Genomic DNA, 23,236 nt, shown 5'->3' with positions numbered 1-23,236 from the left:
CATCCACTTAATTATCCATCCCTCCATCCATACACTCATTCATCCACTTAATTATCCATCCCTCCATCCATATACTCATTCATCCACTTAATTATCCATCCCTCCATCCATACACTCATTCATCCACTTAATTATCCATCCATCCATCCATATACTCATTCATCCACTTAATTATCCATCCCTCCATCCATCCACTCATTCATCCACTTAATTATCCATCCCTCCATCCATATACTCATTCATCCACTTAATTATCCATCCCTCCATCCATACACTCATTCATCCACTTAATTATCCATCCATCCATCCATATACTCATTCATCCACTTAATTATCCATCCCTCCATCCATACACTCATTCATCCACTTAATTATCCATCCCTCCATCCATACACTCATTCATCCACTTAATTATCCATCCCTCCATCCATATACTCATTCATCCACTTAATTATCCATCCCTCCATCCATACACTCATTCATCCACTTAATTATCCATCCCTCCATCCATATACTCATTCATCCACTTAATTATCCATCCCTCCATCCATACACTCATTCATCCACTTAATTATCCATCCCTCCATCCATACACTCATTCATCCACTTAATTATCCATCCATCCATCCATACACTCATTCATCCACTTAATTATCCATCCCTCCATCCATTCACTTATTTATTCATTTATTCATTATTATATAATTATTATCATATTACTGTTATTTCTCATTATTGTTGCTTTTAATAATATTTATATATTTATATAATTTATTAGTAGTAATTACTATTATAAATGATATTAAGTATTATAAATAATAACGATAATTGTTATTATTAATAAATATAATTTTAGTTACTGTTATTATATTATTATTATTATTGATATTTATATGATTATTATTTCTCATGGCGGTTGAGTGTAAATATAAATAATAGACGCGTGTACATGCTGTTCCAGTCGGGCAGAATTTCCTGACTCCAGGTGAGCGCTGCGTTGCCGATGCTCTCCTCTAACCGCGCCCGCTCCTCCAGCTGCTTCCTCTTCCTCTGAGCCTCCTTCAGCTCTACAGAAGAAAAACACAATAACATCAGATCGAACGTCCATGATGAGACCTGCTGAAACCTGCAGAGAGCCCCTGAGAACTACTGAGAACGACTAAGACCTGCTTAAACCTGCTGAGACCTGCTGTAACCTACTGAGACCTGCTGGGACCTGTTGTAACCTGCTGAGACCCACTGAGACCATCTGAGAACTGCTGAGAACTGCTGAGATCTGCTGAGACCCTCTGAGAACTGCTGAGACCCTCTGAGACATGCTGTAACCTACTGAGACCAGCTGAGACCCCCTGAGACCTGCTGTAACCTACTAAGACCTGCTGAGACCCTCTGAGACCTGCTGTAACCTACTAAGACCTGCTGAGACCCTCTGAGACCTGCTGAGACCTGCTGAGAACTGCCTCTGAGACCTGCTGTAACCTACTAAGACCTGCTGAGACCCTCTGAGACCTGCTGTAACCTGCTGAGACCTGCTGAGAACTGCCTCTGAGACCTGCTGTAACCTACTAAGACCTGCTGAGACCCTCTGAGACCTGCTGTAACCTACTAAGACCTGCTGAGACCCTCTGAGACCTGCTGTAACCTACTAAGACCTGCTGAGACCCTCTGAGACCTGCTGAGACCCTCTGAGACCTGCTGTAACCTGCTGAGACCTGCTGAGAACTGCCTCTGAGACCGAATGAGACCTCATGTCATACTGGAATAAGAAAGGACCTTCCACAAACTGTTGCCACAAATCTGGAACCATCTAAACAGCTAATAAGATACCTAAACTAAACAATAAGGACGAGTGTCCACATAGTTTTTGGCACCAGCACGTTGGTTTGAGCCGAGCCGCTGGTGTAGACACACTGTACCTCTCTTCCTGGCCTGAGCCACCATCTCCTCGTACTGCTGCTGGTGCTTCTGAGCTTCTTCTTCAGGCTTTGCTGGGAGGTTCCTGCAGTGAGAGAAGAACCTTCATGATTTTAATGCTCCTCTCATGATCTACTGTACTGAAGATGCTCTGTAGAACTGAACTCACGCCGGTCTGTGTTCCAGAATGAGAGCGGTGGTGGAAAGCGGCTCAAACTCCAGGTTCCTCCTTAAACTCCTCTGTCTGGGAGATGCAGAGCCTCCGGCTTTTTCATTTTCCTGAAGACAAAAAGACATGAAGGTACCATCCATACAGCATCTATAGAACATTATGGAAACATGATCAATGCCCTGGCATGACGTTAATGAGACTCATGTCATCTATACCACCTTAAGTAGTTCTACATAAAATACATATAACATTTATACCACCTTAAGTAGCCATATATATGATCCATATAACATCTATACCACCTTAAGTAACCTCTTATATTACTCATTTAACATATATACCACCTAAGTAGCCCTGTATTTAATCCGTATGACATCTATACCACCTTAAGTAACCCTATATACAGTATAATCCGTATGACATCTATACCACCTTAAGTAACCCTATATATAATCCGTATGACATCTATACCACCTTAAGTAACCCTATATATAATCTGAATGACATCTATACCACCTTAAGTAACCCTATATACAATCTGTATGACATCTATACCACCTTAAGTAACCCTATATATAATCCGAATGACATCTATACCACCTTAAGTAACCCTATATATATAATCCGTATGACATCTATACCACCTTAAGTAACCCTATATATAATCCGAATGACATCTATACCACCTTAAGTAACCCTATATATATAATCCGTATGACATCTATACCACCTTAAGTAACCCTATATATATAATCCGTATGACATCTATACCACCTTAAGTAGCCAAATATATAATCCATATTTCCAACATTAATAACACCTTAAGTAATGCTATTAATATTATCCTTGAGTAGCCCTGTATATGATCCATATCACATCTATACCACCTTAAGTAACCCTAAATGCAATCAATATAAAATCTATACCACCTTAAATAACCCAATATATGAGCCAAATAACATCCGTACACAACAAACTGTGCTGCTCTGTGTATTCTGACCCCTTTCTATCAGAACCAGCATGAACCTCTTCAGAAGTTTGAGCTACAGGAGCTCGTCTGTTGGATCGGACCACACGTGCATCAATGAGACTTGGCCGCCCATGACCCTGTCGCCGGTTTACCACTGTTCCTGATAGATACTGACCACTGCAGACCGGGACACACCCCACAAGAGCTGCAGTTTTGGAGATGCTCTGACCCAGTCATCTAGCCGTCACAAACTCGCTCAGATCCTCACGCTCAACTTTGAGGATAAAGCCACAGAGCAGGTATTATTTAGGTGACACTGACATGGTGGTGGTGTGTTAGTGTGTGTTGTGCTGGTATGAGTGGATCAGACACAGCAGCGCTGCTGGAGTTTTTAGCAGCGTCCTGTGACCACCAATGAAGGTCTAGAAGATGACCGACTCAAACAGCAGCAATAGATGAGCGATCGTCTCTGACTTTACATCTACAAGGTGGACCGACTAGGTGGGAGTGTCTAATAGAGTGGACGGTGAGTGGACACGGTGTTTAAAAACTCCAGCAGCGCTGCTGTGTCTGATCCACTCATACCAGCACAACACACACTAACACACCACCACCATGTCAGTGTCACTGCAGTGCTGAGAATCATCCACCACCTAAATAATACCTGCTCTGTGGTGGTCCTGTGGGGGTCCTGACCATTGAAGAACAGCATGAAAGGGGGTAACAAAGCATGCAGAGAAACAGATGGACTACAGTCAGTAATTGTAGAACTACAAAGTGCTTCTATATGGTAAGTGGAGCTGATAAAATGGATAGTGAGTGTAGAGGTGAGGGGGTGGGCGATATAATATCGTTCACGATAATACCGGTATAGTTGTGAACTCGATATGAATTTTGCCATGTCGCGATATTGTTAGCAAACGCGCGTCACTCGCTCTCAAGCGCGTAACAGTGAAATAATGGCGACCAATGTAGAGAGTAGTACCGGAGTTAGCACCGAGGATAAACTAGTCCCTAAAAGCCGAGCTACATCACTAGTGTGGAAGGTGAACGAACACAGAATACACAGGTTACCACACAGGTCACCACACAGGTCAGCACACAGGTCACCACACAGGTCACCACACAGGTCAGCACACAGGTTACCACACAGGTCACCACACAGGTCACCACACAGGTCAGCACACAGGTCAGCACACAGGTCACCACACAGGTTACCACACAGGTCACCACACAGGTCAGCACACAGGTCACCACACAGGTCACCACACAGGTCACCACACAGGTCAGCACACAGGTCACCACACAGGTTACCACACAGGTTACCACACAGGTTACCACACAGGTCACCACACAGGTCAGCACACAGGTTACCACACAGGTCACCACACAGGTCAGCACACAGGTCACCACACAGGTTACCACACAGGTCACCACACAGGTCACCACACAGGTTACCACACAGGTCACCACACAGGTCACCACACAGGTTACCACACAGGTCACCACAAAGGTTACCACACAGGTCACCACACAGGTCACCACACAGGTCACCACACAGGTTACCACACAGGTCACCACACAGGTTACCACAAAGGTTACCACACAGGTCACCACACAGGTTACCACACAGGTTACCACACAGGTTACCATCTGAGAACGTTTAAAACACAACAGCGCTGAGCGGAACGCTTTCCTTCACATATGAGCATGGAAACTGAATCACTGAGTCAATGAGTCCGAAACGACTCTTTTCAGACTAATTATTTATTGGAATCGAATCAGAAAACTGTGCTCTTATCTGTGGTAAAGATTCATTCGTGTTGCTGACTCTGTGGGCAAACAACTCCGATTCAGGGCGGTGGCCTGCCATTGTACTTTAAGTTTACATTATATCGTACTGTAGTATATCACCACTTCTCAAAAGCATATGGAGATATGAGTTTATTAGCCATATCGCCCAGCCCTACTGGAAGTGATGCTTAATTTAATGTACATTTAGTAACATTTGTACCTTAAATTTCCTGACTGTCTGCAAAACAAAAGTGTTTTTAAAATAAACTTTTTAAAAGTGTTCTTACATATCGTGAGTGAAAATTGATATCGCAAAAATATCCCAAAATATCGTGATATTATTTAAAGGCCATATCGCCCACCCCTAGAAACCAGCAGTCTGGTCCCCACAGTGTGAGTGTGTGAACAGATTGTGGTCCTTACAGTGTTTGTGGTCCCCACAGTGCGAGTGTGTGAACAGATTGTGGTTCCCAGTGTTTGTGGTCCCCACAGTGCGAGTGTGTGAACAGATTTTGGTTCCCAGTGTTTGTGGTCCCCACAGTGCGTGTGTGTGAACAGATTTTGGTCCCCACAGTACAAGTGTGTGAACAGATTGTGGTTCCCAGTGTTTGTGGTCCCCACAGTGCGAGTGTGTAAAACAGATTTTGGTCCCCACAGTACAAGTGTGTGAACAGATTGTGGTTCCCAGTGTTTGTGGTCCCCACAGTACAAGTGTGTGAACAGATTTTGGTTCCCAGTGTTTGTGGTCCCCACAGTACAAGTGTGTGAACAGATTGTGGTTCCCAGTGTTTGTGGTCCCCACAGTACAAGTGTGTGAACAGATTGTGGTTCCCAGTGTTTGTGGTCCCCACAGTACAAGTGTGTGAACAGATTGTGGTTCCCAGTGTTTGTGGTCCCCACAGTGCGAGTGTGTGAACAGATTGTGGTTGCCAGTGTTTGTGGTCCCCACAGTGTGAGTGTGTGAACAGATTGTGGTCCTCACAAGGTAATACAAAAGTACACACACACACACACAGCTGAGACAGTCGCAGGTTCCAGTGTGTGTATGAACGCTTTGTGATGAGAACCGGATCGTGTTCCTCTAAATAATTCAGAGGAACACAGCAGAGGAAACTCAGGGACGGAAAAACCCTAACACACACACACACACACTCACACACACACACACACACACACACACACACACACACACACACTCACACTCAAACACACACCTTTCCTCGTTCATCCGGCCCTCCCTCCCTCTGACAGGAGCAGTTGTGTCTCTTAAAAGCCCTAAGTGTTCGGTTTCACCCCTTTTCTCCCAGTTTAGTCATATCCGGTTCCTCTTCCTCTGCTGGAGACCCCGATGGTGTACGAGGAGGGTATATTCTCCCGACACGCCCTCCCTCCACCACATGCACCGTCCACGACCCCTTCTTATCCCCCCGTACTCCAGTGGATCAGTATGTGAGGTCGGTCTCGCGCATGTAGAGTCACTCACGCACTGATCTCAACGTTCCTCCACTTCTGTACAGGCGCCTCGGAATACGAAGACTCCGCCCACTTTTTAGTCCCGTCTTTTCCCACCCAGCAGACTAGCGGTCTGAGATTCACACTCGGAGAGATCAGGATCCCAGAGCTGGTGTGACGGGACTGTACTGTTATAGAGACATCGGAGCATCATCCCTACTGGTAAGCGCTTCATACTGCCCCGCCCCGTTTACAAGTCATCAGCAAATCAAGAGGTTAAACTAGCTAGTGAATTGCTAACTGTTAGCCTGCTGTGCTAATCTGAAACACAATGAATCCTATAGAAAATACACACACACACACACACACACGGAGGACGAAAGGTCATACACACACCCCACCCCCAAACATACACACACACTCACACTCACCATGAACACAGCAGTGATGTTGGAACATCTACGCTGAAGTGTGTCGTCGTATCCCATAGTCCATCATGCTCACATCACACACACACACACACCTCAGAGTCTCTCTCTCTCTCTCTCTCTCTCTCTCACACACCTCAGATTCTCTCTCTCTGTCTCTTACACACACACACAGAGGACCAAGAGATGAGGCGCAAAGAGAGGGCAACACCCACACTGACATCATACTGCCCTCTCTCTCTGATAACACACAGATACACACACACATACAGATACACACACATACACACAGATACACACTCATACAGATACACACACACACAGATACACACACATACACACATATACACACACATACACAGATACACACACATACAGATACACACACACACACACACACACATATACACACTCATACAGATACACACACACATACAGATACACACACATACACACATACACACACTCATACAGATACACACACACACACAGATACACACACATACACACATATACACACACATACACAGATACACACACATACAGATACACACACACACACACACACACATATACACACCCACACAGATACACACACACACAGATACACACACATACACACATATACACACACATACACAGATACACACACATACAGATACACACACATACACACATACACACACTCATACAGATACACACACACACAGATACACACACATACACACATACACAGATACACACATACAGATACACACACACACATATACACACTCATACAGATACACACACACATACAGATACACAGACATACACACATATAGATACACACACATACAGATACACACATATACACACATATACACACATATACACACACATACACACACATACACACATACACACACTCATACAGATACACACACACACAGATACACACACATACACACATACACAGATACACACATACAGATACACACACACACATATACACACTCATACAGATACACACACACACACAGATACACACACATACACACATACACAGATACACACATACAGATACACACACACACATATACACACTCATACAGATACACACACACATACAGATACACAGACATACACACATATAGATACACACACATACAGATACACACATATACACACATATACACACATATACACACACATACACACACATACACACATATACACACACATACACACATATACACACACACAGATACACAGACATACACACATATAGATACACACACATACAGATACACACACATATACACACACATACACACACACACAGATACACAGACATACACACACAGATACACACACACATACAGATACACACACATACACACATATACACACACATACACACATATACACACACATACAGATACAAACACATACACACATATACACACACATATACACACACACAGATACACAGACATACACACATATAGATACACACACATACAGATACACACACATACACACACACACAGATACACACACATACACACACACAGATACACAGACATACACACACAGATACACACACACATACAGATACACACACATACACACATATACACACACATACACACATATACACACACATACAGATACACACACATACACACATATACACACACATACACACACACACAGATACACAGACATACAAACATATAGATACACACACACATATACACACACACAGATACACAGACATACACACATATAGATACACACACACATATACACACATACAGATACACACACATATACACACACATACACACACACACAGATACACAGACATACACACACAGATACACACACACATACAGATACACACACATACACACATATACACACACATACACACATATACACACACATACAGATACACACACATACACACATATACACACACATATACACACACACAGATACACAGACATACACACATATAGATACACACACATACAGATACACACACATACACACACACACAGATACACAGACATACACACACAGATACACACACACATACAGATACACACACATACACACATATACACACACATACACACATATACACACACATACAGATACACACACATACACACATATACACACACATATACACACACACAGATACACAGACATACACACATATAGATACACACACACATATACACACACACAGATACACAGACATACACACATATAGATACACACACATACAGATACACACACATACACACATATAGATACACACACACATATACACACACAAACAGATACACACACATACACACATATACACACACATATACACACACACAGATACACAGACATACACACATATAGATACACACACATACACACACACACATATACACACACACACACACAGATACACAGACATACACACATATAGATACACACACACACAGATACACAGACATACACACATATAGATACACACACATACAGATACACACACATACACACATATACACACATATACACACACATACACACATATACACACACACAGATACACAGACATACACACATATAGATACACACACATACAGATACACACACATACACACACATACAGATACACACACATACACACATATACACACATATACACACACATACACACACACACAGATACACAGACATACACACATAGAGATACACACACATACAGATACACACACACATACAGATACACACATATACACACACATACAGATACACACACATACACACATATACACACACATATACACACACATACACACATATACACACACACAGATACACAGACATACACACATATACACACACATACACACATATACACACATATACACACACATACACACATATACACACACACAGATACACAGACATACACACATATAGATACACACACATACAGATACACACACATACACACACATACACACATATACACACACACACACACACACATATACACACACACACACACACAGATACACAGACATACAAACATATAGATACACACACATACAGATACACACACATACACACATATACACACACATACACACATATACACACACACAGATACACAGACATACACACATATAGATACACACACATACAGATACACACACATACACACATATACACACACATACACACATATACACACACACACAGATACACAGACATACACACATATAGATACACACACATACAGATACACACACATACACACACATACACACATATACACACACACACACACACATATACACACACACACACACACACAGATACACAGACATACAAACATATAGATACACACACATACAGATACACACACATACACACATATACACACACATACACACATATACACACACACAGATACACAGACATACACACATATAGATACACACACATACAGATACACACACATACACACATATACACACACATACACACATATACACACACACACAGATACACAGACATACAAACATATAGATACACACACATACAGATACACACACATACACACATATACACACACATACACACATATACACACACACAGATACACAGACATACACACATATAGATACACACACATACAGATACACACACATACACACATATACACACACATACACACATATACACACACACAGATACACAGACATACACACATATAGATACACACACATACAGATACACACACATACACACATATACACACACATACACACATATACACACACACAGATACACAGACATACACACATATAGATACACACACATACAGATACACACACATACACACATATACACACACATACACACATATACACACACACACAGATACACAGACATACACACATATAGATACACACACATACAGATACACACACATACACACACATACACACATATACACACACACACACACAGATACACAGACATACAAACATATAGATACACACACATACAGATACACACACATATACACACACATACACACACATATACACACACACACACAGATACACAGACATACACACATATAGATACACACACATACAGATACACACACATACACACACATACACACATATACACACACACACACACACAGATACACAGACATACAAACATATAGATACACACACATACAGATACACACACATACAAACATATAGATACACACACATACAGATACACACACATATGCACACACATACACACATATACACACACACACAGATACACACACATACACACATATACACACACACACACACAGATACACAGACATACAAACATATAGATACACACACATACAGATACACACACATACAAACATATAGATACACACACATACAGATACACACACATATACACACACATACACACACATATACACACACACACAGATACACAGACATACACACATACAGTGTATCACAAAAGTGAGTACACCCCTCACATTTCTGCAAATATTTCATTATATCTTTTCATGGGACAACACTATAGACATGAAACTTGGATATAACTTAGAGTAGTCAGTGTACAGCTTGTATAGCAGTGTAGATTTACTGTCTTCTGAAAATAACTCAACACACAGCCATTAATGTCTAAATAGCTGCAACATAAGTGAGTACACCCCACAGTGAACATGTCCAAATTGTGCCCAAATGTGTCGTTGTCCCTCCCTGGTGTCATGTGTCAAGGTCCCAGGTGTGAATGAGGAGCAGGGCTGTTAAATTTGGTGTTTTGGGTACAATTCTCTTATACTGGCCACTGGATATTCAACATGGCACCTCATGGCAAAGAACTCTCTGAGGATGTGAGAAATAGAATTGTTGCTCTCCACAAAGATGGCCTGGGCTATAAGAAGATTGCTAACACCCTGAAACTGAGCTACAGCATGGTGGCCAAGGTCATACAGCGGTTTTCCAGGACAGGTTCCACTCGGAACAGGCTTCGCCAGGGTCGACCAAAGAAGTTGAGTCCACGTGTTCGGCGTCATATCCAGAGGTTGGCTTTAAAAAATAGACACATGAGTGCTGCCAGCATTGCTGCAGAGGTTGAAGACGTGGGAGGTCAGCCTGTCAGTGCTCAGACCATACGCCGCACACTGCATCAACTCGGTCTGCATGGTCGTCATCCCAGAAGGAAGCTGACGCACAAGAAAGCCCGCAAACAGTTTGCTGAAGACAAGCAGTCCAAGAACATGGATTACTGGAATGCCCTGTGGTCTGACGAGACCAAGATAAACTTGTTTGGCTCAGATGGTGTCCAGCATGTGTGGCGGCGCCCTGGTGAGAAGTACCAAGACAACTGTATCTTGCCTACAGTCAAGCATGGTGGTGGTAGCATCATGGTCTTGGGCTGCATGAGTGTTGCTGGCACTGGGGAGCTGCAGTTCATTGAGGGAAACATGAATTCCAACATGTACTGTGACATTCTGAAACAGAGCATGATCCCCTCCCTTCGAAAACTGGGCCTCATGGCAGTTTTCCAACAGGATAACGACCCCAAACACAACCTCCAAGATGACAACTGCCTTGCTGAGGAAGCTGAAGGTAAAGGTGATGGACTAAACCCAATTGAGCACCTGTGGCGCATCCTCAAGTGGAAGGTGGAGGAGTTCAAGGTGTCTAACATCAATCAGCTCCGTGATGTCATCATGGAGGAGTGGAAGAGGATTCCAGTAGCAACCTGTGCAGCTCTGGTGAATTCCATGCCCAGGAGGGTTAAGGCAGTGCTGGATAATAATGGTGGTCACACAAAATATTGACACTTTGGGCACAATTTGGACATGTTCACTGTGGGGTGTACTCACTTATGTTGCAGCTATTTAGACATTAATGGCTGTGTGTTGAGTTTTTTTCAGAAGACAGTAAATCTACACTGCTATACAAGTTGTACACTGACTACTCTAAGTTATATCCAAGTTTTATTTCTATAGTGTTGTCCCATGAAAAGATATAATAAAATATTTGCAGAAATGTGAGGGGTGTACTCACTTTTGTGATACACTGTATAGATACACACACATACAGATACACACACATACACACACATACACACATATACACACACACACACAGATACACAGACATACACACATATAGATACACACACATACAGATACACACACATACACACACATACACACATATACACACACACAGATACACAGACATACAAACATATAGATACACACACACACATATACACACACATACACACATATACACACTCATACAGATACACACACATACAGATACACACACACAGATACACACACACAGATACACACACACACATACAGATACACACACACAGATACACACACATACATTTAGCCATGTCCAATTCCCCACTGTCAGTCCACTGCCATTTGCACACCCCCTGATCTGATGGAGGAGAGCCGGATCACCACACACACCTTCTGCAGCCACTTCTTATCACCTGCCAGTGTTGGATTCCTACACAGAGTTATATTGCGTACAGAGAGCCACGCTAAGCTTCATGTGAACCCCCCCCCCCCAACTCCACCATTACTAATAATCTATACACACTTCTCGGTTCAGAACTCTGTGTGTGTGTGTGTGTGTGAAGTGTGTGTGTGTTGCTCGTACCTTCACCGCTCTCTTGGTGTCTCTGCGTGAGGCTCTGCTGAAAATATTCCAGCTCGTCTCTGCGTGAGGCTCCTGACCATCCGCGTCCCTGATCTTCTTAGAGAACACGCTTCAGGCAGAAAGAACAAACAAAACAATAGATTAAACATTTAGTCATATCCCAGTCCCTAATTGTAACTTCCTCCACACTGGCAGAGGGGGGCCGCTTCTTTTCACCCACCAGAGATGGAGTCTCACAGAGAGGAGTAACGTGTACCGAGTCACGAGTTACCCTGATGCAGGAACCTCGAGCAGCCAGCAGAGGCCGCAATCACAACAGTACAAGGAGCCCACGACTGCACCACCCAAGCGCCCTGTTATTATTATTTTATTATTTTATTATTATTTATTGTTTATATTCTCTTATTGCTCAGCAGCTCCTCGGTTTAGCTGAATTACAGCATCACTGTTTTGTGCTCTGGGGCCACGTTAAGAAAAATAAAACTGAACACGACAGCAGTGATACATTAATAATAATAACAACGATAATAATGGTAATAATATAATGGTAATATATTAAGAATAAAATAATTACAATATTAATAATATATTCACAATAATATGTAAATAATAAAAGTGTAAATAACAATAAAATAATGTAGTAATGTAAAAGAATTAAATATTAATTATAAAATAAAATATATTATTCATTAAGTTATTCCTAATATAATATTAATAATAATAACAGTATATTTTTTAATAAAAAATAATCATTACTATTATTATTAATATTATAAGATCAATAATAATAATCCTGTAAATATTAATTATAATAAAATGATAATTCTTATTAAAAATCTTTAACATATCTTTAACACAATATCAACAGATAATAATAATAATAATAATGACAATAATAATAAAAATAGTAATAATAATAATGATAATAATAATAATAACAATAATGATAATAGTAATAATGATAATAATATTAATAATGATAACAATAATAATATTAATAATAACAATAATAATAATAACAATAATGATAATAATAATAATAATATTAATAATGATAACAATAATATTAATAACAATAATAATAATAATAATGATAATAATATTAATAACAATAATAATAATAATAACAATAATGATAATAATAATAATAATAATAATAACAATAATAATAACGATAATAATAATATTATGAATAATAATAATAACAATAATGATAATAATAATAGTAATAATAATGATAATAATGATAATAATAATAGTAATAACAATAATGATAATAATAATGATAATAATAATATTAAAATAATAATAATAATTATAATAATAATAATAATAATAACAATAACAAAACAACAACAACAATAATAATAATAATAATAATAATAATTTTATTAATAATAACAATAATGATAATGATGATGATGATAGAACTGGAACGTTAATTGTGAGCCAGAGCTTCTCGTTTAACATCAGCATCTGACGTCACAGAAGCTCTTTAGACTAAGGCGTCCACATACTTTTTTATGACGTATCTTAATTATTAAGCATTGGTGTAACTACAGTGCCAGCACCCCCCACTCCCCACCACGACCCTACCTGTTGAAGAAGTCCGCGATGGGACTGGCTCTCCTCGGCGTGACCTCACTCTGCCGCTGCGGCGGATGCTGTAAATGATCGAAAGCTCCGTCATTAATGGGCGGGGCTTTGGAGAACTTGGGGCTCTCAACAAAATCCTGAAAGTCAACGACAGCGCTCGAGTTTGACGTCACCACGAAGTCGGCGTGGTCGTCGTTCCCCAGAGACAGCGTGGTGGAAAGTTCCGTGCTCAGACTGGAGGTGCTGCAGACCGAGGTGGAGTCCCGATGGCTCGAAGCTCCGCCTCCGCCCGTCGTCTCCAGCTTTAGAGTGGCCGGAGCGTCCCGGTGTGTTGGAGCTCTCGCCTCGGCGGTGATGTGAAGGTGAGGGGCATCTGCACACAAAAACACAAAGTGAGTCACGATCAAGACCCTGCTGAGACTCACATGGGGTCTTGCTTCTGCCTTCCTGAGGTCCACCAGCTCCTATCCCAAGACCCACCAGCTCTGGTCTGCAATCTGGTTCCTAAATGTGGTATCGTAAAACTCAAAAGCTCCTGCTCCTACTCTGGTCCTACTTCTAGTACTCAGAGAATCAAAATCTCCTGCTCCCAGTCTGGATCCTGCTCCAGCTATCCCAAGACCCACCAGCTCTGGTCTGCAATCTGGTTCCTACATCTTGGTATCCTGAGACTCTAAAGCTCCTGCTCACAGTCTGGATTCTAATTCTGCAGCTCAGAGACACAAAAGCATCTGTTCCCAAACTGGATCCTGCTCTTGTTATTCCAAGACTCACCACCTCCGGTCTGCAATCTGGTCCTACTTCCAGTACTCAAAGAATTCTACAGCTCTTGTTCCCAGACTGGATCCTACTTCTGCTATTCAGAGACTCGAAAGTTCCTGCTTCCAGTCTGGACCCTACTCCGGCTATCCGAGGACCCACCGGCTCTAGTCTGCAAGCTGGATCCTACTTTTGGTACCCTGAGACTAGGGCTGGGTGGTATATCGCGAATATCGATATATTCGATATTACCATATTACCATACCATATTCTATGTATCGAGTATGTCTAGGATACACATGTTACCTTTTGAGAACAATTAAAACGGAGCACAAAAGCGCTAAGGCTGGATGCTTTCCTCCGGGCATGATAGACACATGCACACACATGCAAGCTGAATCACTGTCCGAAACGACTCTTTTCAAATGAATTATTCATTGGAATCGAATCGGGGTGCTCTTATCTATGGTAAAGATTCATTCACACAACCAATCAGTTATAAACCAATCAGAGCTTCCGAATTCAGATTTTGGACGTTTTTTAAATCGCTCTTTTGATTGGTTTCAGCTTTTTAACGGGAAAGCCGTTAAAAAAAAGTTAGTTAGATGAACAAACACAGTTAGAAATGGATTTATATATTCTGTAAATATTCTGGAAACATAAGGTGGCCTTCAAAAAGAAAAACAAGTAGATTATATCCTCAGGTAAGCAGCGGTTATGATTTTACACTGCTGTGTGGTTGATCTGGGTTTAACGTGCACTTTCATTTTGCAATGATAGAAAAGCATCAACACATATTAAACGTTTTCGGGATTTTTTGATGCTCATTTATTTGAAGTAAAACGGAGCAGAAATGTGATTGTGAGATTCTGCTGGTGTGTTTAATATAAATATTGTTAACATGTCAATATGAGTACACAGACAGCCTGTAATAATACAAAATATAACCACTGTATCAGAACTGCAGTATTTTGTGTTTAAGATAACTTGTAAACAAAATAAGTATCACGAGTATCACGAGTCTCAAAAGTATCACGAGTCTCAAAAGCTCCTGCTCCCAGTCTGGATCCTGCTCCAGCTATCCCAAGACCCACCAGCTCCAGTCTGCAATCTGGTTCCTACTTCTGGTATCCTGAGACTAAGTTCTTGCTCAAAACGTATCTGACTTCCTGACTTCTGTCATATCAAAACAAAAGCTTCTCCTCCAAGTTGAATCCTATCCTAAGGACCACAAGCCCTTTTCAAATTCTCATCCGACTCCTGCTAGACTAGGAACCACAATCACCTTCCCCATCTACAACTAACACACTACTACCCCATCTAAACTCCATGAGCTCCAGCAAGCTTATGATTGGACACCACTAGAGCAGGAATCGACTTCACCCTCTCGAGCTCTTGACCCCAGTGTTGCCCTTTGTGGAACCAGAATGACACTGTACCCTCAGAGGCGCTGAGCTCCAGCGTCGGGATCCCCGAGTCCTCCGATCCCGGGCTGTACTGCTCCTCCTCACCACAGGAGGTGCCACGCAGAGATTCTGACCCGGAGGTGGGTTGGCAGTACGGCAGTTTGGAACTGACACACACACCGTGAAGGTTCTCTGAAGAACACGGTCCAAACATAGGTCCATTTTCAGAGTCATGAAGACCTACAAAAGCGAGAAAATAAATAAATGGGTATTATTATTATTATTATTATGAGTTCCTGAACACGCAGCTCGAGCTCCTCGCTCATCCGCCCACACAAACACGGCTTAGCCACACCCAGACGGATCAGCAGAGACGCCAGGAACGCCAGGAACGCCAGGAACGCCCAGAGAAGCTCCATTCTTCTGCAGGTGACTCACAGCTGGTCCGACGTGTCGAGGATCTCTTATCAAAACCATGCAGAGTAACACGGAGATCCACCCAGACTCCACCCTCCTCACGGCCTCACACAAGATTTTAAAGTGTGGGAATTTGGGCCTGTCTAGAAACAGGAGCCTCCGTGAGGTCGTTGTTTAATACCAGGGTGTTCAGGTAGGAGGGGTTGGGTTCAGGGCTCAGGAGTTTCCTCACACCAGTCGTGTCTTTATGGATTTAAGGAAAGGGCCTTACCCAAACTGTTGCTACAACAGAAGTACTGCAATCACTGTGGCTCATATTATCATTATATATGTGTTATTAGGTAATATGTGTATGTATGTGTGTGTGTGTGTGTGTGTGTGTGTGTGTGTGTGTGTGTGTGTGTGTGTGTGTGTGTGCGCGCGCTGGAACAGCTTCAGATATTTATGAAGTATTTTCTTCTGTAAGTAAGCCGTGTGGAATTATCCATGCAGTCACTGTTCATCCAATCAGAGTGGGTAATCTGATCCCACACACACACACACACACACACACACACACACACACACACACTCTACAATAATCACACACAAACAGCACAATAATCACTCACTACCACAATCACACACTTTACAATAAGCACACACTCAACAATAATCACACACACGCTTACACATGCACACTTATCAAACACACACAAAGTACAATAATCACACACACTGAATGATGAAACCTGTTGCAGATCCACACACACACAGTACAATAATCACACACTACTACAATCACACACTTTACAATAAGCACACACTCAACAATAATCACACACTCACACATTATACAATAATCACATATTCAACAAATGACACACAGAGTACAATAATCAAACACACTCAACAATAATCACACACAGTACAATAATCACACACACTCAACAATAATCGAACACATTCAATAATAATCACACACAACAATAATCACACACAGTACAATAATCACACAGTACAATAATCACACTCACTCAACAATAATCACACACACACACACACACTCAACAATAATCACACACACACACACACACTCAACAATAATCACACACACAGTACAATAATCACACACAGTACAATAATCACACACACAGTACAATAATCACACAGTACAATAATCACACTCACTCAACAATAATCACACACACACACTTCAACAATAATCACACACACACACACTCAACAATAATCACACACACAGTACAATAATCACACACAGTACAATAATCACACACACTCAACAATAATCACACACAGTACAATAATCACTCACTCACTCACACACACTCACACAGTACAATAATCACTCACTCACTCACACACACACTCACACAGTACAATAATCACTCACTCACACAGTACAAAAACTCACACACACGACAATAATAACTCACACACACTCACACAGTACAATAATCACTCACACACACACACACTCACAGTACAATAACTCACACACAGTACAATAATCACTCACACATGACAATAATAACTCACACACACACTCACACAGTACAATAATCACTTACACACACACACACTCACAGTACAATAACTCACACACAGTACAATAATCACTCACACATGACAATAATAACTCACACACACTCACACAGTACAATAATCACTCACACAGTACAATAATCACTCTCACACACACTCACAGTACAATAATCACTCACACACACACACAAAGTACAATAATCACTCACACACACTCACGACAATAATCACTCACACACACTCACACAGTACAATAATCACTTACACAGTACAATAATCACTCACACACTCACACAGTACAATAATCACTCACACAGTACAATAATCACTCACACACACTCACGACAATAATCACTCACACACACTCACACAGTACAATAATCACTTACACAGTACAATAATCACTCACACACTCACAGTACAATAATCACTCACACAGTACAATAATCACTCACACACACACACTCACAAAGTACAATAATCACTCACACACACACTCACACAGTACAATAATCACTCACACAGTACAATAATCACTCACACACTCACAGTACAATAATCACTCACACAGTACAATAATCACTCTCACACACACTCACAAAGTACAATAATCACTCACACACACTCACGACAATAATCACTCACACACACTCACACAGTACAATACTCACTTACACAGTACAATAATCACTCACACACACTCACGACAATAATCACACACACACTCACACAGTACAATAATCACTTACACAGTACAATAATCACTCACACACACTCACGACAATAATCACTCACACACACTCACACAGTACAATAATCACTTACACAGTACAATAATCACTCACACACACTCACGACAATAATCACTCACACACACTCACACAGTACAATAATCACTCACACACACTCACACAGTACAATAATCACTTACACAGTACAATAATCACTCACACACACACTCACAGTACAATAATCACTCACACAGTACAATAATCACTCACACACACACACTCACAAAGTACAATAATCACTCACACACACTCACTCACAGTACAATAATCACTCACAGTACAATAATCACTCACACACACTCACTCACACGACAATAATCACTCACACACACTCACTCACACAGTACAATAATCACTCACACACACTCACACAGTACAATAATCACTTACACAGTACAATAATCACTCACACACACACTCACACAGTACAATAATCACTCACACACACTCACTCACACAGTACAATAATCACTCACACACACTCACAGTACAATAATCACTCACACACACACTCACAGTACAATAATCACTCACACACACACTCACAGTACAATAATCACTCACACAGTACAATAATCACTCACACACACTCACAGTACAATAATCACTCACACACACACTCACAGTACAATAATCACTCACACAGTACAATAATCACTCACACACACACTCACAGTACAATAATCACTCACACAGTACAATAATCACTCACACACACTCTCTCTCACTTTATCACACACACACACTCACTCACACAGTACAATAATCACTCACACACACACACACTCACAGTACAATAACTCACACACAGTACAATAATCACTCACACATGACAATAATAACTCACACACACACTCACACAGTACAATAATCACTCACACAGTACAATAATCACTCTCACACACACTCACAGTACAATAATCACTCACACACACACACTCACAAAGTACAATAATCACTCACACACACTCACGACAATAATCACTCACACACACTCACACAGTACAATAATCACTTACACAGTACAATAATCACTCACACACTCACACAGTACAATAATCACTCACACAGTACAATAATCACTCACACACACTCACGACAATAATCACTCACACACACTCACACAGTACAATAATCACTTACACAGTACAATAATCACTCACACACTCACAGTACAATAATCACTCACACAGTACAATAATCACTCACACACACACACTCACAAAGTACAATAATCACTCACACACACACTCACACTCACACAGTACAATAATCACTCACACAGTACAATAATCACTCACACACTCACAGTACAATAATCACTCACACAGTACAATAATCACTCTCACACACACTCACAAAGTACAATAATCACTCACACACACTCACACAGTACAATAATCACTCACACAGTACAATAATCACTCACACACTCACAGTACAATAATCACTCACACACACTCACACAGTACAATAATCACTTACACAGTACAATAATCACTCACACACACTCACGACAATAATCACACACACACTCACACAGTACAATAATCACTTACACAGTACAATAATCACTCACACACACTCACGACAATAATCACTCACACACACTCACACAGTACAATAATCACTTACACAGTACAATAATCACTCACACACACACTCACAGTACAATAATCACTCACACACACACACACTCACAAAGTACAATAATCACTCACACACACTCACTCACACAGTACAATAATCACTCACAGTACAATAATCACTCACACACACTCACTCACACGACAATAATCACTCACACACACTCACTCACACAGTACAATAATCACTCACACACACTCACACAGTACAATAATCACTCACACACACACTCACAGTACAATAATCACTCACAGTACAATAATCACTCACACACACTCACTCACACAGTACAATAATCACTCACACACACTCACACAGTACAATAATCACTTACACAGTACAATAATCACTCACACACACACTCACACAGTACAATAATCACTCACACACACTCACTCACACAGTACAATAATCACTCACACACACTCACAGTACAATAATCACTCACACACACACTCACAGTACAATAATCACTCACACACACACTCACAGTACAATAATCACTCACACAGTACAATAATCACTCACACACACTCACAGTACAATAATCACTCACACACACACTCACAGTACAATAATCACTCACACAGTACAATAATCACTCACACACACACTCACAGTACAATAATCACTCACACAGTACAATAATCACTCACACACACTCTCTCTCACTTTATCACACACACACACTCACTCACACAGTACAATAATCACTCACACAGTACAATAATCACTCACACACACTCACAGTACAATAATCACTCACACACACACTCACAGTACAATAATCACTCACACAGTACAATAATCACTCACACACACACTCACAGTACAATAATCACTCACACAGTACAATAATCACTCACACACACTCTCTCTCACTTTATCACACACACACACTCACTCACACAGTACAATAATCACTCACACACACACACACTCTCTCTCTCACTTTATCACACACACACTGAATGATGACACCTGTTGCAGATACACACAAACACACACAGACAGACAGTGTGATGACTGCACACCTGGTGTTGTGTCGGTATCAGTGTTGTCCATCATCACTTCCTCCATGTTGTTTACAGATCTTCTTCATTCTGCTCACTCTTCATCATCATCATGACGTCACAACACCTTCACCTTCCTCCCCCGGTATAAGCGGAGCTCCGCGGTGGGAAGTGAAGGGTAAAATAAACTCTGCTGCTTTATTACTGAGTCATTAACATTAATAATTATAATAATAATAATAATAATAATTAGGTGTAAATGACGGAACTGTAGCGCGCGCTGCTGAATGTACTGAAAGTTCACTTCCGTTTAGTTTCACTTCTCATCTTCTCTTCCTCATTCATCACCCCGCTGTAACTCCCCATACTCCCACTTCCTGCACTCCTACACCCCGCTGATCAGCACTCACACACCCCCCGGTGGCTTTTACACCCCTGACGCGGCTGGATCTGATGTTAGAACAGGTCGAATGAAGATAAAGCAGGTAGCGCTACCTGCTCCAACACCCCTACCGCCGCCATCTTCAACACCGAGCGTCCCAGCACTGCGCATGCGCACACCGCCGCCGCACCTGTACCCGCTCAGGTGCTGGAGAGGTACAGA

General features: G+C 41.3%; 1 protein-coding gene across 1 annotated transcript in view; it reads right to left on the bottom strand.

The window, feature by feature from the left end:
- LOC134311792 (TBC1 domain family member 14-like) overlaps positions 1-22,914 on the bottom strand; it is a 52,117-nt gene extending 29,203 nt beyond the window's left edge. The window contains exons 1-7 of the mRNA XM_062993464.1: positions 22,654-22,914; positions 17,253-17,459; positions 15,055-15,427; positions 13,459-13,567; positions 2,084-2,193; positions 1,917-1,999; positions 950-1,067 (exon numbers count right to left, since the gene is read on the bottom strand). Coding sequence (XP_062849534.1) covers positions 950-1,067; positions 1,917-1,999; positions 2,084-2,193; positions 13,459-13,567; positions 15,055-15,427; positions 17,253-17,459; positions 22,654-22,699 — 1,046 coding nt within the window. The 5' untranslated portion in view covers positions 22,700-22,914. The remainder of the gene's footprint in view (positions 1-949; positions 1,068-1,916; positions 2,000-2,083; positions 2,194-13,458; positions 13,568-15,054; positions 15,428-17,252; positions 17,460-22,653) is intronic.
- Positions 22,915-23,236: the final 322 nt, after the last annotated feature.

The sequence above is a fragment of the Trichomycterus rosablanca genome, chromosome 4, assembly GCF_030014385.1.
Source record: "Trichomycterus rosablanca isolate fTriRos1 chromosome 4, fTriRos1.hap1, whole genome shotgun sequence".
Lineage (NCBI taxonomy): Eukaryota > Metazoa > Chordata > Actinopteri > Siluriformes > Trichomycteridae > Trichomycterus > Trichomycterus rosablanca.
The sequence above is the reverse complement of the archived record's forward strand: the minus strand, read 5'-3'. Positions and strand labels throughout refer to the sequence as shown.